This window comes from Chiloscyllium punctatum, chromosome 9, assembly GCF_047496795.1.
Source record: "Chiloscyllium punctatum isolate Juve2018m chromosome 9, sChiPun1.3, whole genome shotgun sequence".
In the NCBI taxonomy this organism is placed as follows: domain Eukaryota; kingdom Metazoa; phylum Chordata; class Chondrichthyes; order Orectolobiformes; family Hemiscylliidae; genus Chiloscyllium; species Chiloscyllium punctatum.
The window spans coordinates 26,720,633-26,745,541 of record NC_092747.1 but is presented as its reverse complement, the minus strand read 5'-3'; the positions used below and the strand labels follow the sequence as shown (position 1 = coordinate 26,745,541).

The 24,909-nt window shown below is 41.2% G+C and overlaps 1 protein-coding gene across 9 annotated transcripts in view; it reads left to right on the top strand.

Moving 5' to 3' along the window:
* The window catches only part of LOC140481231 (F-BAR and double SH3 domains protein 2-like), a 245,079-nt gene that overhangs the window by 109,913 nt on the left and 110,257 nt on the right, over window positions 1–24,909 (top strand). For all 9 annotated transcript variants that reach the window (XM_072577095.1, XM_072577094.1, XM_072577100.1 and 6 more), the window contains exons 7-8: window positions 2,833–2,887; window positions 12,908–13,036. In XM_072577095.1, coding sequence (XP_072433196.1) covers window positions 2,833–2,887; window positions 12,908–13,036 — 184 coding nt within the window. The remainder of the gene's footprint in view (window positions 1–2,832; window positions 2,888–12,907; window positions 13,037–24,909) is intronic.

The following is a 24,909-nucleotide window of genomic DNA, read 5'->3' as shown; positions in this document are numbered from 1 at the left end:
GGTGGCCAGGACAGGCATTTGGAGTGCTACAGCCGTTGGATACTCGCTGTTGTTTTATTTGTCAGGAATTTTGTTTAGGAGAAAGTGAGAACTGCAGATGCTGGAGATCAGAGCTGAAAAATGTGTTGCTGGAAAAGCACAGCAGGTCAGGCAGCATCCAAGGAGCAAGAGAATCGACGTTTCAGGCATAGTCCCTTCTTCAGGAATGAGGAGGGTGTGCCAAACAGGCTAAGATAAAAGATAGGGAGGAGGGACTTGGGGGAGGGGTGTTGGGAATGAGATAGGTGGAAGGAGGTTAAGGTGAGGGTGATAGGCCGGAGGGGGGGTGGGGGCGGAGAGGTCGGGAAGAAGATTGCAGGTCAAGAACGCGGTGCTGAGTCTGAGGGTTGGCACTGAGATAAGGTGGGGGGAGGAGAAGTGAGGAAGCTGGAGAAATCTGCATTCATCCCTTGTGGTTGGAGGGTTCCTAGGCGGAAGATGAGGCGCTCTTCCTCCAGGCGTCATGTTGCCATGGTCTGGCAATGGAGGAGGCCAAAGGACCTGCATGTCCTTGACGGAGTGAGAAGGGGAGTTAGTGTTCAGCCACAGGGCAGTTGGGTTGGTTGGTGCGGGTGTCCCAGAGGTGTTCTCTGAAACGTTCCGCAAGTAGGCGGCCTGCCTCCCCAATATAGAGGAGGCCACATTGGGTGCAGCGGATGCAGTAAATGATGTGTGTGGAGGTGCAGGTGCATTTGTGGCAGATATGGAAGGATCCCTTGGGGCCTTGGAGTGAAGTAAGGGGGGAAGTGTGGGCGCAAGTTTTGCATTTCTTGCGGTTGCAGGGGAAGGTGCTGGGAGTGGAGGTTGGGTTGGTGGGGGGGTGTGGACCCGACAAGGGAGTCGCTGAGGTAGTGGTCTTTCCGGAACGCTGATAGGGGAGGGAAATATATCCTTGGTGGTGGGGTCTGTTTGGAGGTGGCAGAAATGACTAAGGATGATACGATGTATCTGGAGGTTGGTGGGTGGTAGGTGAGGACCAGTGGGGTTCTGTCCTGGTGGTGATTGGAGGGGTGGGGTTCAAGGACGGAGGAGCAGGAAGTGGAGGAGATGCGGTGGAGAGCATCGTCAACCACGTCTGAGGGTAAATTGCGGTCTTTTGAAGAAGGAGGCCATCTGGGTTGTTCAGTATTGGAATTGGTCCTCCTGGGAGCAGATGTGGCAGAGGCGAAGGAATTGGGAATATGGGATGGCGTTTTTACAGGGGGGCAGGGTGGGAGGAGGTGTAATCTAGGTAGCTGTGGGAGTCAGTCGATTTATAGTAAATGTTTCTCAGTTGAGGAAAGCAGAATTTGAAGTGGCATGCAAATAGGGTGAGTTGGAGCTTTAATGAGACGCAGTTGCATTGCAATATGATAGTTGTCCCTCAAAGTGCAACTATGAAATCACCAGTAAGAATCGAGGTGCAAATTGGGAACATTTTTTCTCAAAGTTAAGAACCTAATTTTTTTTTCCACCTTCATTATAGTTTGTCACTAGTCTTGCCATTGCTCTTGCCAGGTGAAAAAGAGGATAATTCCACCAATAATCTAAGCCTTCATTCCATCACATAGTAATTTTAGTTTCTGTGCTTCAATTTCATTTGAAGTGACTGGTTCTTGATGGGAACCTGACATACTGCTCCCTGTTGAATGCAATTTTCAATGGAATTTCGAATGTCATTTTGAGTAACGTGCTGAGGTGGCATTCAGTTTGCTCCTTCCTAAACCACGATAACAGCTGCTACCCTGCCTCCATTAAATTTAAGGACTTCTATATGGTTAGGTGATAAACTATGCAGGACACCACAATGATGTGGGAGACGCTTCACACACCATTCTGCTTCGAGACCCATCGGGATGTCTGAACTACTCTTTCAGCATCTTTTTGATATATGTAATAATAATTCTGGTAGAATCTGACTTTGATTAAATTTTGTTGCTGAGAAGCTATGGATTTGTGGAAGGATGCTGTGAGTCATATATATCCCATAGGAGTTATCTGCTATACTTTTGAGATGGCCAAATATTCTGGGAAAATATACATAATTTGTTTATCTGATCAACCATGAGCAATGCAATAATAGAGCAGATTTTTAAAATTAGTGATGTTGTTGACTGGTGTCCTAATGTCCATGATACTCTGCATGAGGGGAAAGCCAACCATTGCAGAAAATCCTCAAGCATGCTCTTGTGTACTGTTGAGACTAATGGAGAAGTTGATAAACTGGTTAACCCTGATGAGCAAGGCATTGGTCACACACTTAGTGTAACTGTAAACTGCAGGCTGGTCCAGGTGGGTGATGTTCCCTGTCGTCTGAAAGGAGCCAATGATGGAAAAGAAATGAGATTAGCAATAAAGCATGACCTCAAGATCCTGTCACAGACAATTTGCTCAGTTGCCTGGAGAAGCATAGTGGTAAACAGAAAGTATAACTTGAAGCCATTTTAACCACCCTCTTTCATCTGCTGGGTTTGTTTCCAATTGGTCTTTGTGTGGCTAGGTCCTATTTATACGAAAATACGTAAGTATATATTTAAAATCTCAACAAATGTTCAATTTTGTTGATGACAAAATAGTAACAGTGAATGATTTCTGCTTGACATAGAACGATAGATATGGAAATTAGGAATAGGCTATTTGGCTCCTCAATCTTGCTCTGCCATTCAATTGATCATCCAACTCTATCCTGCTTTTTTCTTGGACCCTTTGTTCCTTTTGATATCTGAAGCTTCCAGAACGTTTATGCTAGTTTTCCAAAATCAAATGCAACTATCAAGTGCACTGTTTAAACTTTTGTTTTCCTGTATTTTTCAGGTCAAAACTTAGTCTGTTTCAGTCAAGAATAAGTTTACAGAAAGCAAGTGTAAAGGTGAGTTATGAGAGAATTTTAATGAGTATTCCCTGTTGATCTCATTCGTGAGCAATTCAACTTTGTAGATGATTTCTGTAATTTGTCCCTTGCTTTGTTCAGCCTAATGGGTGGTATTGGAACAATTTTATGCCAAGGCATTACTTGATCAAATGAAACCAGTTTGTGACCAGATGAGAACAGTGTGTTTTCCTAGTAATTGTAGTAATACTCTGCCAGAAAGCCCTGAAACAGTGACAAGACTGAAGTTGGAAATTAAAACAGAAGCCCACCTAATACCATTCAGATATCATGAGATAAGTAAATTGGGGACAATATTGTGTACGCTTAATTACTCTGGTTTATATAAGGGAGGTGGCGGCATTGTGGTCATGTTGTTACACCAGAGACCCAACTAATGTGTGGGGAATATGGGTTCAAATCCCATCATGCTGGAATTAAACCTAGTCTAACTGTGAGCCTGAAACCAGTGTGAATAGTCATAAAGTTCATGAACATTGTCAAAGAAGGAAATTCTGCCATCTTTATCAGATGAGGCAGAGTACGACGTGGTTAACTCAATGCCCTCTGAAATAGACTAACAAGCCACTTCGTTGTATCTAACCCAACCACAGAAATATCTTAAAAAAGGAGTAAAACTGGACAGACCTGCAGCATCTTTCCTTGGTATGTTCTGTCAGACCAGAAGTAGCAACACAGTATTATACAGGAGGGTGTTACTGCAGAGACCTCAACATTGACTCCAGATCCTGTGAAGTCTCTTGCCACCAGGTCAAACATAGGAATGGGTACCTCCTGTTGATTACCACCTAAACCCCTCCGCTCATTAATCAGTTTTTCTTCCATGTCTAATAACATTTTGAGGATGACGAGTGCAGATAATCATGTCCTCGTGATGAGGGGTGTCAGTGTCCATAATGAATGGCTCATTAGCACTTGCACTATTGATGAATTAGCCGAATTTTAAAGCTAATTGAATGGCAGCAGATGGAGGAGGACCCAACCAGAGAGGAAAATGTACTTCACCTTGTCCTTGCTGAGCTATTATTTGCAGATCCGTCTGTCCTGGCCAGGAGTAACCACCACTCAACTCTTGTAGAGATGAAGTCTGTTCTTCACATTGGAGATACCCTCCATCACCTGGTGTGGCAAAGGCACCACACTGAATGGGACTGATTTTGAACAGATCTAGCAACTCAAAACTGGGCATCCATGAAGTTCTGTGACCCATCAGCAGCAACAGAATTATATTCAATCACAATTTATAACTGTCAAGTTCCAGGAAGTGCCAGGAGGCCAATGTGTGAAAAGCAAGAGTTTTATTAAGGTGATGTTCACTCAATAGACAAAGCTATTTCCTGCCCAAAGTGGCTGATGATATCATCAATATGTCATGCAATTGGACTGTTAGTGACAGTCCACCATACATACATAGATGCATAACATCCCTCCCCCTTTACACCAGAGGTTCTTGCAATGACAACATTCACAATATTTACAATCATGTATATGACAGTCAGTAAACAGATAAGACGTTCTGGAGAACGTTGATTCCTGTGTGGCTGTCAGTGCACCTTAGGTGTTTATTTTCTCATTGGCTTTAACCTCTGGTGTTTTAGGTGTACTAGGAACAACATCTGTTGTCGTCTGTTTCTAAGACGACTGAAAGTACGAACATCTGAAGAATGTCGTGGTTTGCTCCGCTAAGGTATTGTGTTCCTCAGATGTTTCAATTACTTTCTCCTGTATATCCAGGTCTTTTATTTTTTGGTACAGTTATTTGTGGATCTTCAGTTAATATTGTCTCTGGCATGATCATTCTTGTTGCCAAGATTTGATCTGATGTCTCCATCTTCTATTGTATCTCCCCTGCATGATATAGGAATCCAGTTCAGTCTGCCCTATGATGATGGCTGGTACCAACTCCTTACCAACACTTCTTGACCTTTTCAGAAAACAGGACATCTGGCTTTGTTCTATCATTGGAAAACCTGATTCTATTGTTTCCTGTCAACGATGTCGTTTGTCATGTGTTCAGCAAATCAAATGCTGTGCGCGATAGACATTTATCACCATGAGCAATTCCTGAGCACTTTGAGTCATCAAGTAGGTTGTGTTCCGGTATGTTCACAAAAGTTGCCCGATTCGTTTGGATAGTGATCTTGTTTTGCTGTTCCCTGTAAGGAATGTTTCATTGTCTAAACAAACTTTTCTGCCAAACTATTTGTAGCTAGATGATAAGGAGCTGATTGGATATGTTGAATTGCGTTCTGCTTTAGATAATCCATAACTCTTGTGATATAAGCTGTGAGCTATTATCACTGACAGGTTCTTCCACATAACCAAGCCTCAGAACGATCTTCCCCAGTTTTTCGATGGTTTCCTCTGAAGATGTCATCTTCATCATGGCAATTCAGGCCATAGTGTCAACCACTATGAAAACCATTTGCCCTTCAAACGATCTGGCATAGTTTATATAGATTCTTTTGCCATGGGGCTTTCTGGCTATTCCCATGAGGGTAATATATAAATCTCTGGTTAGACCCCACTTGGAGTACTGAGAGCAGATCTCATCGCCATACCTTAGGAAGTTTTCATGGTATTAAAAGAAAAAAAGATAGAGTAGACAAAGATTAAAAACTCTTTGCACTAGTTGGAGATCCTAAAACTAGGGGAATAGTCTAAGATTTAGGGCTAAGTTGTATGGGAGAGATGTTAGGGTGGTAGAGGTTTGCACAAATGACGGTTGACAGTAGATCAGTTATTAGTTTTAAATCTGAGGTAGGTAAATGTTTGTTAAAGTTGTGAAGGGATCTGACCCAAAGACAGGTATATGCAGTTTAGGCCACAGATAAATCGCAATCTCATTAGCTGGTGAACAGGCATGATGAGCTGAATGGCCTACTCCTGTGCCATATAACACTAATGGAGGTAGGTTGCAAACTTGCCAAAGCTGCACAAATTCTCACCATTTTATTTTCAAAGTCAAGCACTGGATCTCTCCTCCCTTCTGTGAATGCCACAGTGACTTTCGTGGTAGTTAATTTAACACATTTCCTTAACTCTGGTGGAAGGAAAGACCTCGTTCCCCACAGGAGATATCCTGCTTGTACGGTTAGTTCTAGCTTCTGTATGACTTATGACTTCATTTCTGGAATTGTTCCTGTGATCCTGCGATCCTGCCATAAAGTACCATGTCGGTCACTTTTGATCGTAATGGATAATTTGTAGTGTACTTATTAACTTATCCTGGCATTACTGGAGTGTTCTCTACTTTTTCAAGTAAAGAACAGACTACATGAGGACTGTTTGTTGTCACCTCATTTGACAAAGGTAATCTGGACAGTCCAGCAGCTTTTCTACACAAGTTGGATTGCCGATACTTAATTCTGTAAGTGAGAGCTAATAGCAACAATGCCCACTCTGCATACGGCTGGCTGCTAGAAAGGATGTCCCTGTATGAGGCCAGAGCATTGTGATCTATGGTCTGTGGTCTGTTAATAGGGCAAATTCCTGATCATGTATGTATTGGTGGAATCAACGAATGCCAATCATTTCTAGAGCTTCTTTCTCTATCTGCGCAAAGTTTGTTTCTGTTTCTTTTAACAATTTTGATGCAAAAGCTATTGGCTTCTTGTCACCAATTGGAAATAACTCCCCTCCCCCACTCCCTCTGCATTTCCAAACAGTGATATGTTGATCGTATGTTGTATGTCAGTTGTACCGGTAACTTTGGGTCAAAATGGGTCATGACTTCTGACTTTAATAAAGCCTCTGGCTTGTGTAAAGGCTCTTTTGCATTGGTCTTCTGATTTCCAATTCTTGTTTTGCCATAATAAATTGTGCAACAGCTTTGGGAATATTTGCAAGATTTGGGGAAAGACTGCCACTTTAGCATGCCCAAAAATGATTGTACTTGATTTACATTTTTTGGTGCTGGTGCCTCAGTTATGGCTTTTCCTTTTGAAGAGTGACTTGTGTAGTCTCTTAGCATCAATGACATGGCCGAAATATTTGATGGAAGATTTTAACCAATCACATTTGTCTTTCCTCACCCTTAGGCTATAATCTTCAAGTCTCTGCTGTGTAGCATCTAAATTGTAAAGATGCTCCTTTTAGTTTCCCCTGTGATAACACTGAACTCTTCCCAAACCACTTAAGATTTGATCTATGGCATTTTGGGATAACTCAGATGTACATATAATTCCAAATGGCAGACTCTTATAATTGAATAGTCTTTTGTGTTACAGTCGTTACATATTTCTGTGATTTATAATCTATATTAATCTGAAGGTAGGCTTGACTGTGGCCAGTTTTATTGAAAAGCTGATCTCCAGGTAATCCAGCAAATAGGTAATCAATTAAAGACAAAAGATACTGCTTAGCTCCCCATACTGGATTAATGGTGACCTTAAAATCACTGCGGATACATACCGATGCATCTTTCCTCGTTACTAGGGTGATAGATGTGGCCCAGTCACTCACATTGACAGGTTCAAGAACTCTTGTCTTGACCAACCTCTCTAATTCTGGCTTGATCTTTAGTCTGATTTTACAAGGCACTAATTTTAGCCTTGCAATATTTTGCTTGATTCTTATCCTTTCTTTTCATTTTACAAAGTCTTTTCTATGTTTCCAGATCCCCATTGAAACCAGTGGCATGTTTTTTGTTTAGAATTTGTGACAGATCAGTATCAGAACCTGACGCAATTCTGTCCAACCATGTTCTTTCCAATAAAATTTCCTTTGGTAATATGCAAAAATAAATCTGCAGACTGACTATTACTGAACATTCACATTGAGACAACCCCTTAAAGACACCACTTCATTTGTGTAAGTTCTTTGTACAATCTTTGAGGGTTGCAGCCAGTGTGACTCAACTGCTGCTGACACACACTGAGGTATCAATGACACTGCTACTCGTTTTTACCGGTTTGCTATTCAGTACAAGAGTGACCAGAGTATTGGTTGGTTTTGCCAACAATGGCCAGTATGTTTAGTAACAGCTCTTCAGACTGTGCGTCTGGGCTTTTTTCATGCCCTTTTTGCACCTTGTAAACTTCCTTTCTACTCTTCAGTTATGTTCTTTTGCTGTATGTTGTTCATGTTTCTTCCACTAACACCTCCCTTTGTTGTGCCCTTTTTTTTTTGTCACAGTTTCTGCATGCAGTGTTTTCATAACAGCAATTTGCTGGAGTTGTTGGTCGGTTCACCAAGCTGGTTGATTGTTTTTTTTTCTTTGGGCAACATGTACCCTCCCTACTGGATGATACCTTCAGTGCTGTGCAACCTCAGGATGAAGCGCTGTTGTGATATGCTGCGTGACCCATTTTTCATAGCAGTGACATTTTGAGAGTGTGATGGTGCATATTTGTCACCCGCCATTTTGCTCGAGCAAAACTGTTATGCTCGAGCTTAGCTGTTGTGCTTCCTTGGCTGCTAGTTCCATCAAGACTGCAATTTCCAATACTATCTTTAAGTCTTTTTTTTTTCTGTCAGTACTGTCTCCTGGATTGCTTGATATCTTCCCACCAGCCTGTCCCTGATAGCATCATTCAAGTTGTTTCCAAATGTACATAATTCTGCTAACTTTTATTTTAAATTGCTACAAAGTGGGGGTAAGTTCACGAACATGCTAGTTGTATTTGTGGAATCTGAATCTTTCAGTAATTACTAGTGTTTTGGGGGGAAAGATGGTTCTGTAGGATCCCGACTGTTTCTTAAGTTTTGGAATCCAGCTCTCTGGCCGTACCAGACTCCTTTGGAGTGTAAAAGATCACTCCTGTCCTCTCCAATAGTACTCAAGAACTCAGAACGACTATATCTGTTTCAATTTTGTTAGCTTGAACAAAATGGTGAATCATTCCAGTCCCACAGTGCAAAGATTTCACACCATTTTTACATTTTTATAAAAATGGGAGGGGCCTTAGCACAATGTATCTCTCAAAGTTTAGCACTACCGTGCTTCTTTCAATTTAAAACAAGGTATCCCTGAGGCTGCCTGTTTCTTTCAGAGTCTACACAGAGTTCAAGATCTTTCCCTCCATGTAGGATACACATTACTCCGTGTTCCTTCAGAGTAGAGCACATGACGAGATACTTGTGCACTGTTCCTCTCTTCCCTGAAGTGAAATGTTTTTTTTGACTGTACCTGCTTCAGTGCAGAGATGGCGACTTTTGATTTCTTTTTATCAAAACCTCTCCAAGATCCGCAGGGAGGACCACATTTTTTTTTCCAAATCAGTGGATTGACCCAATGGATTTCAAAGCAGTTTTTGTTCCCATAACAAGTTTACTTGTATTAAATTCTAAAAAGGACTAAAGCGTTAAAGAGGATTTTTTTTCAGATGTCGCTCCACAGGCAACAAGGTTAGATTAAACTGTTTCGCACCCAAACTGGCTGAAGAAATAGTCCTTATGCTGTGTGAGTGGATTCTTAAAAATGATAGCTCACCATACTTGCACCAATTCACAACATGTTCAGGCATGTTCCCACTGCCACCAAAATAGAATATTAATTCTGGTTCAATGAAGAATGCATTCCGGGAGTAACACCAGACATACCTGAAAATAAAGGGCAATCTGATGAAACTGCAGCGCAGGATTACACACACAGCAAGTAGTAAAAGTAGCCTGCAATAGACCGACCTAAGCAATCCCACACGACACAGCAAATCTAAACTCAAGTCCTATATCCAGCTGGGAGTGGTGGTGGATAATTAAACAACTACTGGAGAAGAGGCTCCACAAGTGTCTACATCCTCAATGATTGGGTAGTCCACCCCAGCAGTGTAAAAGACCAGGCTGAAGCAGTTGCAAGCACCTTCAGCTTAATCAATTCTACTTGATACCAAGAAATGGCTAAAGCCACTGGATAATACAGAAACAAAGGATCCAAATAATGTTCTAGCAATAAAATAAAAATAGAACTGCAGATGTTGGAGATCTTACTCCAACAATAAGGCTGAAGATTTATGTTCCAGAACTAGCTATGTCCCTTACATAAAATGTCCAGTACAGTTATAGTCCTGGCTTCCATTTGGCAGTATAAAAAATTGCCCACCATGTCCTGTATACAGAAAATAGAAAACAGGGTACTTAACATATCCATTGAAGAGCAAATTAAAGAAGTGCCCAGAGATAGCCAGCATCATGCAGAGGAGCATGTGAAAGGAGCACCTGATACAGTCAGCATTAAATTAACTGGGAATTGGAGAGATAGCAAACCACTGGGGGAGCAGCTCATACCACCAGACTATAAACTCATGATCGAGTCTTGAGGCCCAAGCTACATAACTGAGAGGAAGAGATATACTATTCAGCTGCTCAAAACTTAACTGAGTTTGAAAGGATAGGACGAAAAGAGCGACAACATCACAGAAAATTTGTAATTAGTAAGAATTTTAAACTGGGTCCTGCACACAAATCAGTCCTCTGTTTTGGAACCTGGTGAGAATGCTGGTTCCTCAAAGGAACTAGGCAGAGTGAACACTGCTAAATTTCAAGTCAAGCACAAGGAAACCTTGAGTGACATGAGCGGCCTTGCCATTCTGTGAACTATTTAGGTCACTACTTTGAGGAATGGGAAAAATAATTAAAAACAAATTTGTGACTTACTTGAAAATTCAGTAGGATAAAGCATTATTATTAGAATTCATTCTTCCAAATTAAACTGTTAATCTTTTCAGTTTACAAGTAATGAGCTTCTTTCACCCAAAGGAACATTGTGGATGAAGGGAAGTCAATATGTTTGTCAGTCTCTTTGGCAGTGGGTGGATGTGGAACCTGGGTGCCCACATAGTAAATCCTCTGTCTGCACCACCACCATCCCAACCTTGCAAGGTATTACCTGTTTAAATAAAATACATTTAGAAGGTACCCAAAGAAAATCAAGCGTGACTTTTCATGGTCAAGCTGTAATTTGACACTGAAAGTTGAACTTGTTTAAACTGCTTTATTTTTCCTGAGTTTTAGTTAACTCAGTTGATCTAGATGGCTACAGTGACATGTAGTAGGTCCTTTTTAAATCTTTCATCTTTCACTTAAAATCCATGCCCTCTAGATTTTGACTCCTCCACCCCAGGAAAAAGACTTTGGTTATTCACTCTACCTGTTCCCCACCTGATTTGACAAACCTGTAAGATCACTCCTCAGCTTCCAACGCTCCAGGGAAAAATTGTCCCAGCCTGTTCAGTCTCAGTCTTGGAAGTATCCTTGAAAATATTTTCTACACTCTGTCAGGTTTAACCACACCATTCCAGTGGAGACTCTTACAGATTTCCAGTCAGGGGACCTTCAGAAATGCAGGGCCATACTCTCTTTCTGCTCCATGAGAAACTGCTAAAGCCTCTGGGGGAAAGTAAGCCGCATCCTCTTTTCACAGCAGTTAGCTGCTCTCTTCTGAAAATTCAAGTTACAGAATCACCTCTGTCAAATGGTAAATACATAAAGTGTTAGACGAGGGTGCTAGACATTGGCTTCTAGATGAGAAGGATGCCATTTAGGGATGGGTTAGGGTTTCAAGTGATTGGATGCCAGGGGTTAGGTTGCCATCTGGGTGGGTGTGGAAATCGATTGGACTGAGAGCAGGTAAAGCAGTGTCAAGTTGACAGCGGAGTGGAGGAAGGGGGAATTGGGTCCTGGGGAGAGGTGAAAAGCAGTGTGGATCTGGAGTGGGGAAAGAGGGAATAAGATGCGGAGCAAGGGAAAGGGAAATTGGGGGTCCAGAGCAAGGGCTCGAAGTGGTCGTTCTGGAACAGCAGGAAGGGACAAATAGTTCCAATCCAGGTGTGCAAGTGGTCAGGAGAAGGTGTAGTCAGGGTTATTTGAGGTAAGTATAGGGTCAGTTGAATAGTTACACTGGAGATAGACTATATATTTATGCCTCAAGTCTTAACTTCTCTTGAGTAAGAATTTTACATAATTTCATCAGAACCATTAAATTCTCTGATTTGAGTGGTTACTTTTTGGGGGCTATAGGTATGGGAAAATTGCCCAGTGGATCTTCAATTTCCCAGGTAATTCCTTCAGAGTCTGCTGCATTGGAGATTCCACAGGACCCCAGGAGCGACTCCTATCCTGGCCAGGAATATTCAGAAAATCCAGGCCTCAAATCATAGGGATGCTGCAAGATTTGTTTTGGCGATCAAAAAATCTAAAACATTGGTTGCTTATTAGAGATTGCATCTAATGGGTTAGAACTGAGATGAAGCTTCAAAATGTTACTAATCATTAGAATTCTCTACTCCTGAGGGTTAAGGATCTCCATCATTAATTACATTTGAGGCTGGGAAAAATAGATTCTTGGCATCTCTGAATCAAAAGATAGAGTGAGTGAGTGGGTGAGAGTGTGAAGTTGAAGCTCAAGGACAGCCAAGTTCAAATTGAATGGCAGAGCAGTCCTGACAGCCTATACAACCTGCTCCTGCTTATAGTTGATATTGCCTGGATTAATGTTGATGTGAAGTGGTATCCCTCAAGCCTCTCTGTAATGGAGTGAGATGCCTGTGGACCTTCATCAACTATTGGTAATTATCTTTATTTACATATACCTATTTTAAAAAACAAACTGGCAATAACAAAAACTTTTTAAGTGCTTTTGATCATCAAATGGTGAAACTGAATTGTTAAATCGTAGATTCTAGAGTAAGTGCAGGCTTGAATTGCTGATCCTTCTCCTTGTGCTGTCAGTTTATAGTTTCTTCACATGCAAGATGGGACATTGACTCAAATTCACTGTGTAACTGTTTGTGCCTCTTCATGGATGTCTTGAGTTCCGATGGCAAAGGCATCAGAAGAAGGTTATTCACATGCATATGTTACAAGGAAAATAGTGTGTAAAGTTTGAGAATCTTAAGTATATCAAAAATAATGGAGAGATGCAAATAAGTCAATAATATAGCCATCATACTGAGTATATTCTTGTAAAAAATAATTACAAGGAGAAAAATCTTAATCTTTTAAGAAATAAAAATCGATGCAATTCTTTGTCTAATATCAAACATTTTGTTTGAATTCCAGTTAAAAGCACGACGCAGTGAGTGCAACACAAAAGCTAACCATGCTAGGAATGACTATCTTCTTACACTGGCAGCTGCAAATGCACATCAAGATCGCTATTATCAGATAGATCTGGTAAACATGATGCTGGTAAGTAAGTTTTCGACACTTGTGTTTTTATGATTTCAGATTGTGATTGTTTTCTCCTAGATAAATTAAGACCAGTAGTGTTTACCCTCTCATCTCTACTTTACCTAATGATAACTTTTAAGGAATACTCCAGGAATAAAAATCATGTTGGATTTAGTATGTCACGTATGTACGTTTGTGACATTTCTTTGCATCCACATAAGGCAGAAGACAGGTCACGCAAATCTTGAAATTGAAATTGATTCCAAAATTATGTAGTTTTAGACTTCCTTTCAATTATATTCTTGTTATTTTTGAATGAATTGCTTTAAATTCTTCAGTTGATAATAACATTGAAATACTTGGTTATCCACTTATTAAGATTTAAGTAATTTTCAGAAAGGGGACTCACCTTACTTATTCCCAAACCAGTTGTGATAGAATTACATCGTTTCTTTCTAGGAGTCGTCTTGATTTTGGGACGCATCTTTAATGTGTTTATAGTAGAAATTCAGTGAAGATTGGTTCAGGTCTTTTGAAGTCTCCCACCAAAATTGCCTTCTTGCATATTAAAAATTGTGTGTCCGATTGTACTACTGTAACTTCTAAATGTAATGGTTGGCTCATGTTTACCTCTTTAAATGACATTTTGGCTGCTCTGAACTCTGCTGTGTCCATCAGCTCCTCTTCAAAGTAGTCTGATTTTAAAAACTCCAAATCAGTTTTCCTGTCAACCTAATCTTTGAATGTACTAGTCAGCTGCGAATGGATCTGATCAGATCTTCCTGATTCAGCCAAATTTGAAGTTTAGTAGAAAGTAATCATTTAAATGTTTGCTAGTGGAGTTGAAATTTGCCATTGTTTTCTCACTGTATTGCAATCAAGTCCTCAGAACATGTATAATGAAACTAATTTTTTTTTTGTTAGTTCATACTGTTAATCTAATGGTTACTTACTTAACTATTCAGTTCAGTCATTCACTAAGTAAAATTTCTATGTGAATTATCTGTACTTATTTAGTGAAAATATTATTTCTGTATGGGAACAAGAAACCAATATCCCCCTCATGGCCCAGTATTGTGTTACTGTTAAATTTCTGCATTCCTGCTCCTACTGTCCTTGACAACATTTCATCTTTGACACCAGTTTTCCCATTCTATTTGAGACAAGACCATTTCTGTAATGTCAGAACATCAAATCTGCCTCGAGGCTTCCATTGCAATTAAAATTCATAATTCAGAACACCGTGCACAAGGATGTGTGTGCACACAATTAGAAAATGTGTGCAATGCATACAGAGGGTTTGAGTGGGGACTTGTGCAAAGGGAGAAGGTTAGTTTATTGGCTGAGATGCAAGTAACATCTTTATGGCATAGTATGAAATAAAATAACATGTAACAACAGAACTTGAATGGAAGATGAGCAAATTTATGGTGGGAGTAACTTTTTAACTGACTGTAATACCATAGAACCTCAATTGTCTGTCCCTCATTATCTGATTGTTTTGTGCTTCGAAAATTTCTCTTCGTATCTTTGGCACAGATCGGCCAAATCCACCAATGAAAGGAAAATGCTTTTTGTATCCATTTGAGGGATGTGGGCATCGCTGACTGGCCAGCATTTATTTCCTGTCCCTCATTTTTCTTGAGAAGGTGATGGTGGTGGTGAGCTGCATTCTTGAACCACTACAGTCCACGTGTTGTAGATTGACCAATAAAGTCCTTAGGCAATTCTAGGATTTTGACCCAGCAACAATGAAAGAACGACAATTTATTTCCAATTCAGGATGGTCTCAGGCTTGGAGGGAATCTTGCAGCTGGTGGTATTTGCAGGTATCAGCTGCCCTTGTCCTTCTAGTTGGAAGTAGGCATGGGTTTAGGAGGTGATGTCTGCAGATCTTTGAATTTCTGTAATGCATTTTGTAAATAGTACATGCTACTGCTATTGAGCATTGGTTGTGGAGAGGGTGGTTGCTTGCAGAGGTGAGTTAATCACTGTAGTATTACTGCTCTTTGGCCTGCTCTTGTAGGCACTGTTCATGTGGCAAGTCCAGTTGAGCTTCTGGCTTATGGTAACGCCAAGGATGCTGTTAGTGGGGGATTCAGTAATGGTTCCACCATTGAATATCAAGAAGCAGTGGTTAGATTATCTCTTGTTGGAGATGGTCATTGCTTGGCATATGTGTGGTGCAAATGCTATTTGCCAGTTGTCAGCCCAAGCCTGGATATTGTCCATATCTTGTTGCATTTGAATATTGAGCAATCGTTGGCGAACATCTCCACTTCTGACCTTATGATGGAGGGCAGGTCATTGATGAATCAGCTGAAAATGGTTGGGCCCAGGACACTACACTGAGAAACTCCTGAGAGATGTGCTGGAGCGGGATGACTGACCTCCAATGACATACAAACATCTTCCTGTATGTCACGTATGATTCCAACCAGCAGAGAGTTTACCCCTTGATACAATTGATTCCAGTTTTGCAAGATTTCCTTGAAGCCGCACTCAGTTGAATGTGGCATTTTCCCCTCACTTCTGGAATTCAGCTCTTCTGTCCATATTTGAATCAAGGGCTGTAATGAGGCCAGGAACTGAGTGACCGTGATGGAACCCAAACTGGGTGACACTGAGCATGTTATTGTTGAGCAGGTACGGCTGGTAAGCACTGTTGATGACTCCTACCATCACTTTACTGATGATCGACAGTAGACAGTTGTCCTACTTTTGTCTTTCTTTTCATGGACAGGACATACCTGAGCAATTTTCCAAATTGTTGGGCTGATGCCAGTGTTCTGACTGTACTGGACAAGCTTGGCTAATGGAGCAACAAATTTGGGAGCACATCTTCACTACTATTGCTGGAATGTTGTTGGGACCCATAGCCTTTGCAGTATCTCGTGCCTCCAACCATTTCCTGATATCATGCTAAGTGAATCAAATTGACTGACTAAAGACTAGTATCTGTGATACTGGGGAATCCACTCGGTGTTTTTGGCTGAAGGCGTCTGCGACTGCCTCAACCTTTTCTTTTCCACTGGTGTGTTGGGCTCTTCCATCATTCAAGGAGGAGGCCACATAAATGCTCAATTAATTTAATTGTCCACCACCATTCACCATATGGGATGGAGGCATCACTGGCTTGGTCGGCATTTCTTACCCATCCTCAATTGTCCACAGGACAGTTAAGAGTCAGCCATATTACTGTGAGTCTAGAGTCACGTGTAGACCAGATCATGTAAAGATGGCAAATTTCCTTCCCTAAAGGACCTGATGAAGTTTGACAGCAATGGTCACCATTGGGCTAGCTTTTTATTATAGATTTTCTTGAGTTCACATTCCACTATCTCCATGACAAAGATATGGTGTTCCTAGACCATTCGACTAGGCTTCTGGATTTCTCATTCAGCCACATTGCCAAAACTACCATCTCCCCAGGTGGATTAGGATAAATTAATACTATGGGCATTTAGAGTGATATTTTTGACATGAATTGTGAAACATATTCTGCTATTATGGATCATAGTTTTCTTAAGATTAATGTAATGGTGGAATACAATTATTACTCTCTCTAGGTTAAGGCTTTCAGGTCTACATCCTCATTTTAGGGATATCTGCAGACTTAGAGCTAATATTTTGAAATTGTTTAAATTAATAATAATAGAGCATCACTTTTTGTTTTACCCAAAAGTAGATGATTGCTTCCATCATGTTAGAATTTATAGGTAATTAATTAAAAGATCTGTGTGGGTATTCAGAAGAAAACTGGATTGTCATTCATTTTTCCACGGATTTTATTTTTCCATCGCCAGTACATGTTTTGTAAGATGTTTTTCTACTTAAGATCAAAATTATTTCATATCCTATATGCATAATACCAGTTTTGGCTTTGGTCATCTGCTAAACAACTTCAAACTTGTTTGATCTATCTAGCAATGAACAACTCTTTGTTCCATATGTGTGTAAACATCGTTAATAATGAAGACTTGTGGAACATTTTACACAATGAGATCCCCGGTAGAAGGCAGGGTGAAATATCAGGTGTGGAAATGGCGCTATGGGACCACCTCCTAAGATGTATCATTTTAGAGAAAGCATGGATGGTTAAAGGCGTCTATGGTATGTTGAACAATTGTGCAAGCAGATTTAAGGTTGGGCAGGTGATATTTGTGACTGGGGAATGTTAGCTTGAAATAGCAGTCAGTAAACAGAAACATTATAAACATGGTCTTAGTCAACTTCTGAAGCTCAGAGTATGAAGATTTTATCCTAGAAATTACTGCTTATGTTACCAGAGTATATAGGCTAAAGCATTTATATTCCATTCCTCTTATTATGATGGCATTAATCCATTTGAGTGAAAAGAATAAATGGATGAATGTACCAATAAGCTGCGTTTTTATTTCATTATTACACTCAGTCATTTCTAGCGTAAGATCTTCATACCTTGAGCTTCAGAAAGTTCACTGCCATCAGGTTTTTGATTTTTGTTTGTTTTGAAATCAAGAAGCAGGACTATTTAGACAGATCCTGTCTTTGGCACAGTAATTACAACACGTTGATGCAAGTTCAAACAAATATATACTTGGACTTAAATTTTTGAGGTGTGGTTTTGTGGTTCCTATGTTTAGTTGTATTTGTCCTTGTAATTGGTAACCTTTGTGTAGACCTAGCTTGAAGCACAAGAAAATAGCTCCAACAAAAGTGCAAATGGAAAGTCAAAAGAAAAGAAATTGACCAATCATTTCAGCAAGTTGAAAAATGATAATGAAAGGAGCTGTCGTTGTGAAATGCGAGGACGGTGGTTTATGATTATTTTGTGTTATCTCAAAGTGAGGAAAGTATCATAAACCACCATCCTGCCTATAAATGATTGTGTTATGCAACCTAGCAGTGAGCCTGCTGCTGAACACTTGCACTACCTTTGCTTAAAGCTAGCCCACACCTTTTGACGAGATGTACTTTGACTGCAGCAGGATCCAGAACTGAGAAAAGGAGGAGAAAGTTACAGAAATATTGCAACAGGCCAGAGCATGCGCAGCAAGGTTTTTGGATGCTGTGGTGGATGAGTTAGGCATGAGGAGTGACCTTCTCTTACTTTCAGATATGTACTGAAAAGGTAGAAGGAGCAGGTAGTCCTAGCAATCCATATGAGTGGTAAATCCCCGAGTACCTGGATATGGCGTTGAAGCTTTAATAATCTCGCATGTGGGTTCAGTGAATGGATCTTGATTGCCATATCCTGTCACCTACATCCCCGCCCCTAAACACATTGCAACACTCATTTGAATTTTGGAGGATAAAGTGGCCCATAATTGGGTACAACAGCATTTAACTGATGGGAACAGACATGGCCATATATCCTGGCTTCGATGCCTGTAATGCTGCTCAGAACAATTAGTGTTGGAGTCTTAGTGTCTCACCCCAACAAATGCCCTGATGCCTAAATGTTTTTTTGGTTCTCAAAAACTGACTCGTGTGGCCAGTCAGCAGCATGCGAGGCTGAAGTCCTGACCGGACATTTTAGCCACTGGCTTTGGCGCTCTGCGAATTTTAAAAGGTAACTTAGAAGGAAAAACCTATACTTAGTCACTAGGCATGTGTGGTCTGTTTGAACCAGTGCAAAAGGTTTGTGTTCATGCTAACTCTCCAAATGATGATGTCACATGCCTGTAGACTGCCTGTAGACTGCCAGGGTACAGGGAGGAGGAGCTCAAAGTGGACACATGGGTTCAGGCAAAACTTGGGTCTGGATGAACTCCATTGTACATGTAAGGAGGTTTCTGGGCCCACCTGACAGAGGTTCCTCATGCCAACCTGTTGCTCAGTCTCGTCAGCTTAGCATTCAGAAACCTTGGGTTACAAACTCTGGACTGTCGTGATATATCTGTAGCTTCCCCCTCAACAGTTCCTCCTCCTCCTTCCTTCAGTCCCTACCACTGCCAGATTACATTGCCCCTTTAAGTAAAGCAGTAAGCAAGCAATTTTCAAGCCCCTAAATCCTAATGAATCCGCTAAATCCTCAGTTAAAGTTGTGCTTGCTTTCCTGAAAATCGCAATTTTAAATGAAACAAGGTTTAGGTTCCCTTCAAAATCAATAATGACTTATGTTAATGCTAGAGTCAGTTGGCTTTGAACAACTTCCTGTTTTGGATAAAACCAGGAAATACTGCACTGTTCATTCCTAGATGAAATAAATAAATTTGCCAATTAATGTTATTAAATGTAAGTACCACATGTAATATTATAACACAACACTCAACATACTGTACTTGACCAAACTCCATCTAGTGTCAGAAGTTAGTCAGTGCAGGAGCTAAGGTCCCAAACTTACTTGCATTTGCCACTACAGCCACTAGATGGCGTGAACCTAAGACTTCAGTGTTCGTTCAGAATGGGAGCAATGAGCTAAGTCCACAGACTTACAGTACATAGTACAGGAGGCCATTTGGCCTATTGTTTCCAGAAAGAGCTACCCAGCTAGTCCCATTCTCCAACTTCGAGCTCCCAAGCCCTCTAAATCCATCACTTGCAAATATATATGTATATTACAGCTCTCTTTTGAGACCTCCAATAAAATCCACCCCCACCACTCTCCCAGGCAATATATTCCAAGTCCGAACAATTTGGAGTAAAAAAAATTCTCCTCTCACTTCTGTTGACAGTCTTGAAATTGTGACCCCAACTTACTGATATACTAACTCCTGGAAACTGAATATCCTTTATTACCTCTCCAAAATTGGTCATAATTTTGAACACCCCAGTAAAGTCACTTCTTAATCTTCTCTGCTCCAAGGAGAAAAAGCACGGTTTCTCTAAACTTTCCTTGCATCTAAAATCCATCATTTCTGGTATTATTCTAGTAAGCCTCCTTTATGCTCACTGCCGTGCTTTAGCAACCTTCCTTAAAGGAGTCGAGAACTGAACACAATACTCAATCATTTGTTTTTGAACTCTAAGCCACTAATTTATAAACTCAAGAATCCCATAATATATCCCATAACTTAATATATTTTCAAGTTAACTGACCAGCATCAGAAACTTATGTACTTGAACCCCAAGGTCCCTCGCCCCGAACTCTCCTCAGAGTTGTACCATTGAATATGTCTGTCCATGTTTCATCTACCAAAATGCATTACTTCACATTTCTGTGCATTGAAATTTATCTGCCAGGCCAACTTGTCAGTGCCCCTCTGAAGTCACTCGTGTCATCGTCATAATTCACTATTCTCCCTAGCTTAATACCATCACAAATTTAGAGATTTTTGCCCTCAACACCCATCTCTAAATTGTTTATGTAAATCAGAAAAAGCAAGGGTGCCAGTACCAATCCCTGGGGAACACCACATTCAACTTGTCTCCAGTCTAAGAAATGCCCATCCATACTAACCCCTCAATTTTCTATCTCTTAGCCAACTTCTAATCCATGTTGTCAAGGAACTATCCATCCCAAACATTTCCAATTTGCTGACAAATGCGTTATGTAGCACTGTATCAAATGCTTTCTGAAATCCAAATATATAACATCCACAGCACCACCCTCATCCACTGCTTGTGTCACCTTATCAAAGAACTCAATTAAATTTGTCATGACCTGCCTTTTACAGAGCCAAGTTGACTGTCTAGTATGAACTTATTTTTCTCAAAATGTATATTTATCTTATCCCACATTATGGCCTCCATCAATTTTCCCACTGTTGGGGTCAAATTGACATGTCTGCAGTTTCCTGGGTTATCCTTTGCCTCTTTCTTGAACAATTATATTACATCTGCAATCGTCTAGTTCTCTGTGTTCAAGAAGCCAAGGAGCAAAATAAAGTTCAGGGCTGAAGGTATGAACAAATGGCAGGAGCAGAGGCCAAAGTGGAGCAATGCAAGAGCATGCCAAGGTCCAGGAGCCGAGGACAGCAGCAGGCAGACAGGGAATGACATTGAGAGTGGAACTGCTAGGAGTAGGATCATATGTGCAGATTAGCCATAGAGTTAATGCCGATGACTCGGTGTGAGAGTAGGTGATTGACAGCAGCCCATCCGGTTTTGTCACAGCAGGGGTCCTCTTGCAGAGCTGGTCTTTCTCTGTTTGGAAGTGGGAGCCAACTGCCTGAGAATTCTTGAGACTTTGTCATCATGCAAACTCCATCTCCACTCCTATTGCTTAAAAAGTAATAAAATCTATCCACTGTCTTATGTACTGTAGTAAGAACTGAGATCTGGCCATGAGATCCATGATATTGTTAATTGACCCCTGATTGGTGCCATGCCAGCTTAGATACAGGCATCATGATTTTGATAATTGCTCATTGGAGCTTTCAGTGTCTGTCAGCAGTCCATCAATCTGTACTTCAGATTACTCATGTATAATGTATACATCCAGCACACTCTAATGCATGCAAGAACTTTGGTTTTTGATTGGCACAAAGAGAAGCAAAGTATTGTATCACCCTATTACAGGAATGCCCTATCTTGACCACAATCTGTCAGCAGTAAACATAATCAGTAGAGTCACAGAGTCGTGCAATACTACAATACTGAAGAGGCCCTTTGGACCATCGAATTTGCACAAAGAAAAAACCCATTACCTTTCTACACTAATGCACAGCTCCCTTCCTATCCAAGTCATTGAAACCAATGTGGATTATCTTGACACAGAAGAATGTCCTCTGTGTGCTTTGTGACATCATGACCCCAGTACCAGGGAGGCAACATACTATTCTGGAGTCACACCTGCAGCTAAAGGAAGACCTGTCTATTCTGCTAACTAACAAATCATCTCTCACTATTGCTCCTCCTTTCTCCTTCCCCTCCCTGAGCCATTCATGCTGCTACAAACATGACTCTGTCTGGTTCCCTTGAGGAACCAGCACCCTTGCCAGGTTCCAAAACATAAAACTGACTGGTGAGCAGGACCTCATTTAAAATTTTTAACAGCCAATCCCTTTATACATTTTCTTTGATGACCAGTTGATCTAAGTAGAAAATTGGTGAACAGAGCCTCCATATAGTGATCTCGAGATTAAAACTGAAGTTTTAGAAGAGGTGATCAAGTGTGTAGATGAGGCTCCTGCAGCTGATGTAGTTTACATGGATTTGCTGTAGTGTCAACAATGTTGACGAATCTCATCTTACCTGAGGATATCCCTGCAACAGCCTGCAAGCTCAGAGATCCCCTACTACCCACTTCTACCACTGCCCAGAATCCACAATTAAGACTGCTCAGGCAGACCCATTGTTCCTGGCTGTTCCTGCCCCACGGAACCTTATTTTTCTCTACTTTGACTCTATTTTGTTTTTTCTCCCTTGTCTGATCCCTTCCCACTTATGTCTGTGATTCTTCTGAAGCTTTACTTCAGTTTCAAATTTTCCAGTTTGTGGGCATCAGCCATCTCTTTTTATCATGGGCATGCAATCCCTTTTACAATTCATCCCCAATCAGAAAGGTCTCTCAGCTCTCTGCTCCTGCCTGAAATGAAGGCATCACACTTCCCCCATCTGGCTACGCTCATCCTCAGTTTAAACAACACTTCTCATCTCATTTTCTCCAGATCAAAGGTGTAGCTTTGGGTACCCCCATGGACCCGAGTTATGCCTGTCTCTTTGAAAGTTACATGGAACATTGCTTGATCCAATCTTACTCCAGCCCCCACCCATAATTCTTTCTCCGGTATATCGAAGACATCATCAGTGCTGACTGCCTGTCTCATTTGTTGATAAGTTTTGCTTCCAATTTCCACCCCGCTGTTGTCTTCATCTGGTGCATCTCTAACACCTCCCTTCTCTTCCTCAACATCAGTTTCCATTTTTGGGGATAGGCTGACCACCAATATTCACTACAAACCTACTGACTTTCACAGTTACCTGGACTATGCATCCTGACATTCTACTTCCTGTACTCCATTGCATTCTCCCAATTTCTCCATCTTAGCTACATCAGTCCTGAAGAAGGGTTACACCCGAAACATCGATTTCTCCACCTCCTGATGCTGCCTGGCTTGCTGTATTCTTCCAGCCTCCTGCCTGTCTACATCTTCCAAATGAAGCAGCGATTTACCTGCACTTCATTCAGTCAAGCCTTCTCTACAATATGCAGGGGAGACGATATGCAGATTGGCTGTCTGTTTTGCAGGATATCTGCATTCTGTGTGTAAGAATGAGACCAAAGGTCCAGTTATCTGCCACTTCAACACACCACTGTGTTCCCAAGCCAGTAAATCTGACTAGGATCTGCTGCAGTGCTCCATTGAAGGCTAGCACAGCCTCTCATCTTCCCTTGGGGACTCTGCAGCCGTCAGGAGTCTATATCAAATTCCCATAATTTTAGAATCTGAACACCTTCTTCCATGTCTTTTACCCACTCCTATGCCGCAAGCCCTGTCAAGACATGGGCAGCTTTCAACGCAACCAACCTGAATTTCATCTACTTATTATCCCCATTATCAGCTTTACTGCTTCCATGGTTTACTGTTAGCCATCTCTTTGTCTGCCTGACTCGCCCTCGTGCTGTCCCTCGCTCTCGCACTGTCCCTATCACTGGGCTGTACTTCCACCAATCCACTCATTCCTTCCCACTTCCCACCTCCCACTCCCAATCCACTGTCATCAGCACAAATACCAACTTTGCCTGGTTACTGTCGGTCCTGAAGAAGGATCACTGGCCCTAAAAACTTCACTCTGCTTTCTCTCTGCAGATGTTGCCAGACCTGCTGAGTTTCTCCAGTAATTTCTGTTTTTTTTATTCTGTTTATGTTCCTTTGAATGTTCTTGCACTGCTTTTCTCACTTGATCTTTCAAAGTAACCTTTGAACAAAGTCAGAAATAAACATGGCAAAAGTGAAGTCTTCACAGTTCAGTCACTGCTAATGCTTTTCCCTCAGAATTGCTGAACTTGGAAGTTCCTTGTTTACAGGAATAGGATCAGCAATATTTTCAACAAACATGAGAAATAGTAACCAACTGAGTATCAAAACAATACTTCATCCAGTTCTTCAAACATTGCAAATGAGAACATTCCTGTTACCAAGGCTTTCCATTTATAAACCAAGGATCCACAATTCTTGTATTTCAATTTCAAATGGTAGCAAGTTCAAATTCAGAAATATTCCTTTAATTTACTCTCAATAAAATAAATGCAGGCCTAGCCAGTAACATCTACATTCTGTGAATGTATTTTTTAAAAAAAAAACACCTCCTCCTGTCCTCTGCTTGTTTTTTCAATAAAAAGTTTTCCATTGAATGTAGTTTTGCTCATTCTTAATTGTCCTTGAGAAGTTAATGGTGAGCTTCCTCCTTGAATCACTACAGTCCTTGGCATGTAAGTACACCATGATGCTGGTACTGATGTTGAATGTCAAGGGAAGATTGTTAAATTCTCTCATGTTTGAGATGGTTATTGCCTGGCACCTAATACTACATATGTTACATATTGCTTATAAAAGCTAACCTGAATGTTGCCCAACTATTTCGGTCAGAGTGGTGGTGGAAAAGTACAGCAGGTCAGACAGCATCCGAGGAGCAGGAAAATCGACATTTCGGGCAAAAGCACTTCATCAGGAATAGAGACAGGAAGCCTCCAGGGTGAAGAGATAAAAGGGGGAGTTGGGGCTGGGGAGAAGGTAACAAAGAGTACAATAGGTGAATGGGGGTGGGGATGGAGGTGATAGGTCAGAGAAGAGGGTGGGGGAAGGTCTCTTTCGAATCCTCCCACTTCCTCCAGACCATGGACACCCGTATGGGGCCCAGATATGCCTGTCTCTTTGTTGGCTACATAGAACAGTCCATCTTCCGTAGTTACACCGGCACCACTCCCCACCTCTTCCTCTGCTACATTGATGACTGCACTGGCGCCACCTCATGCTCCTGCGAGGAGGTTGAGCAGTTCATCAACTTCACCAACACATTCC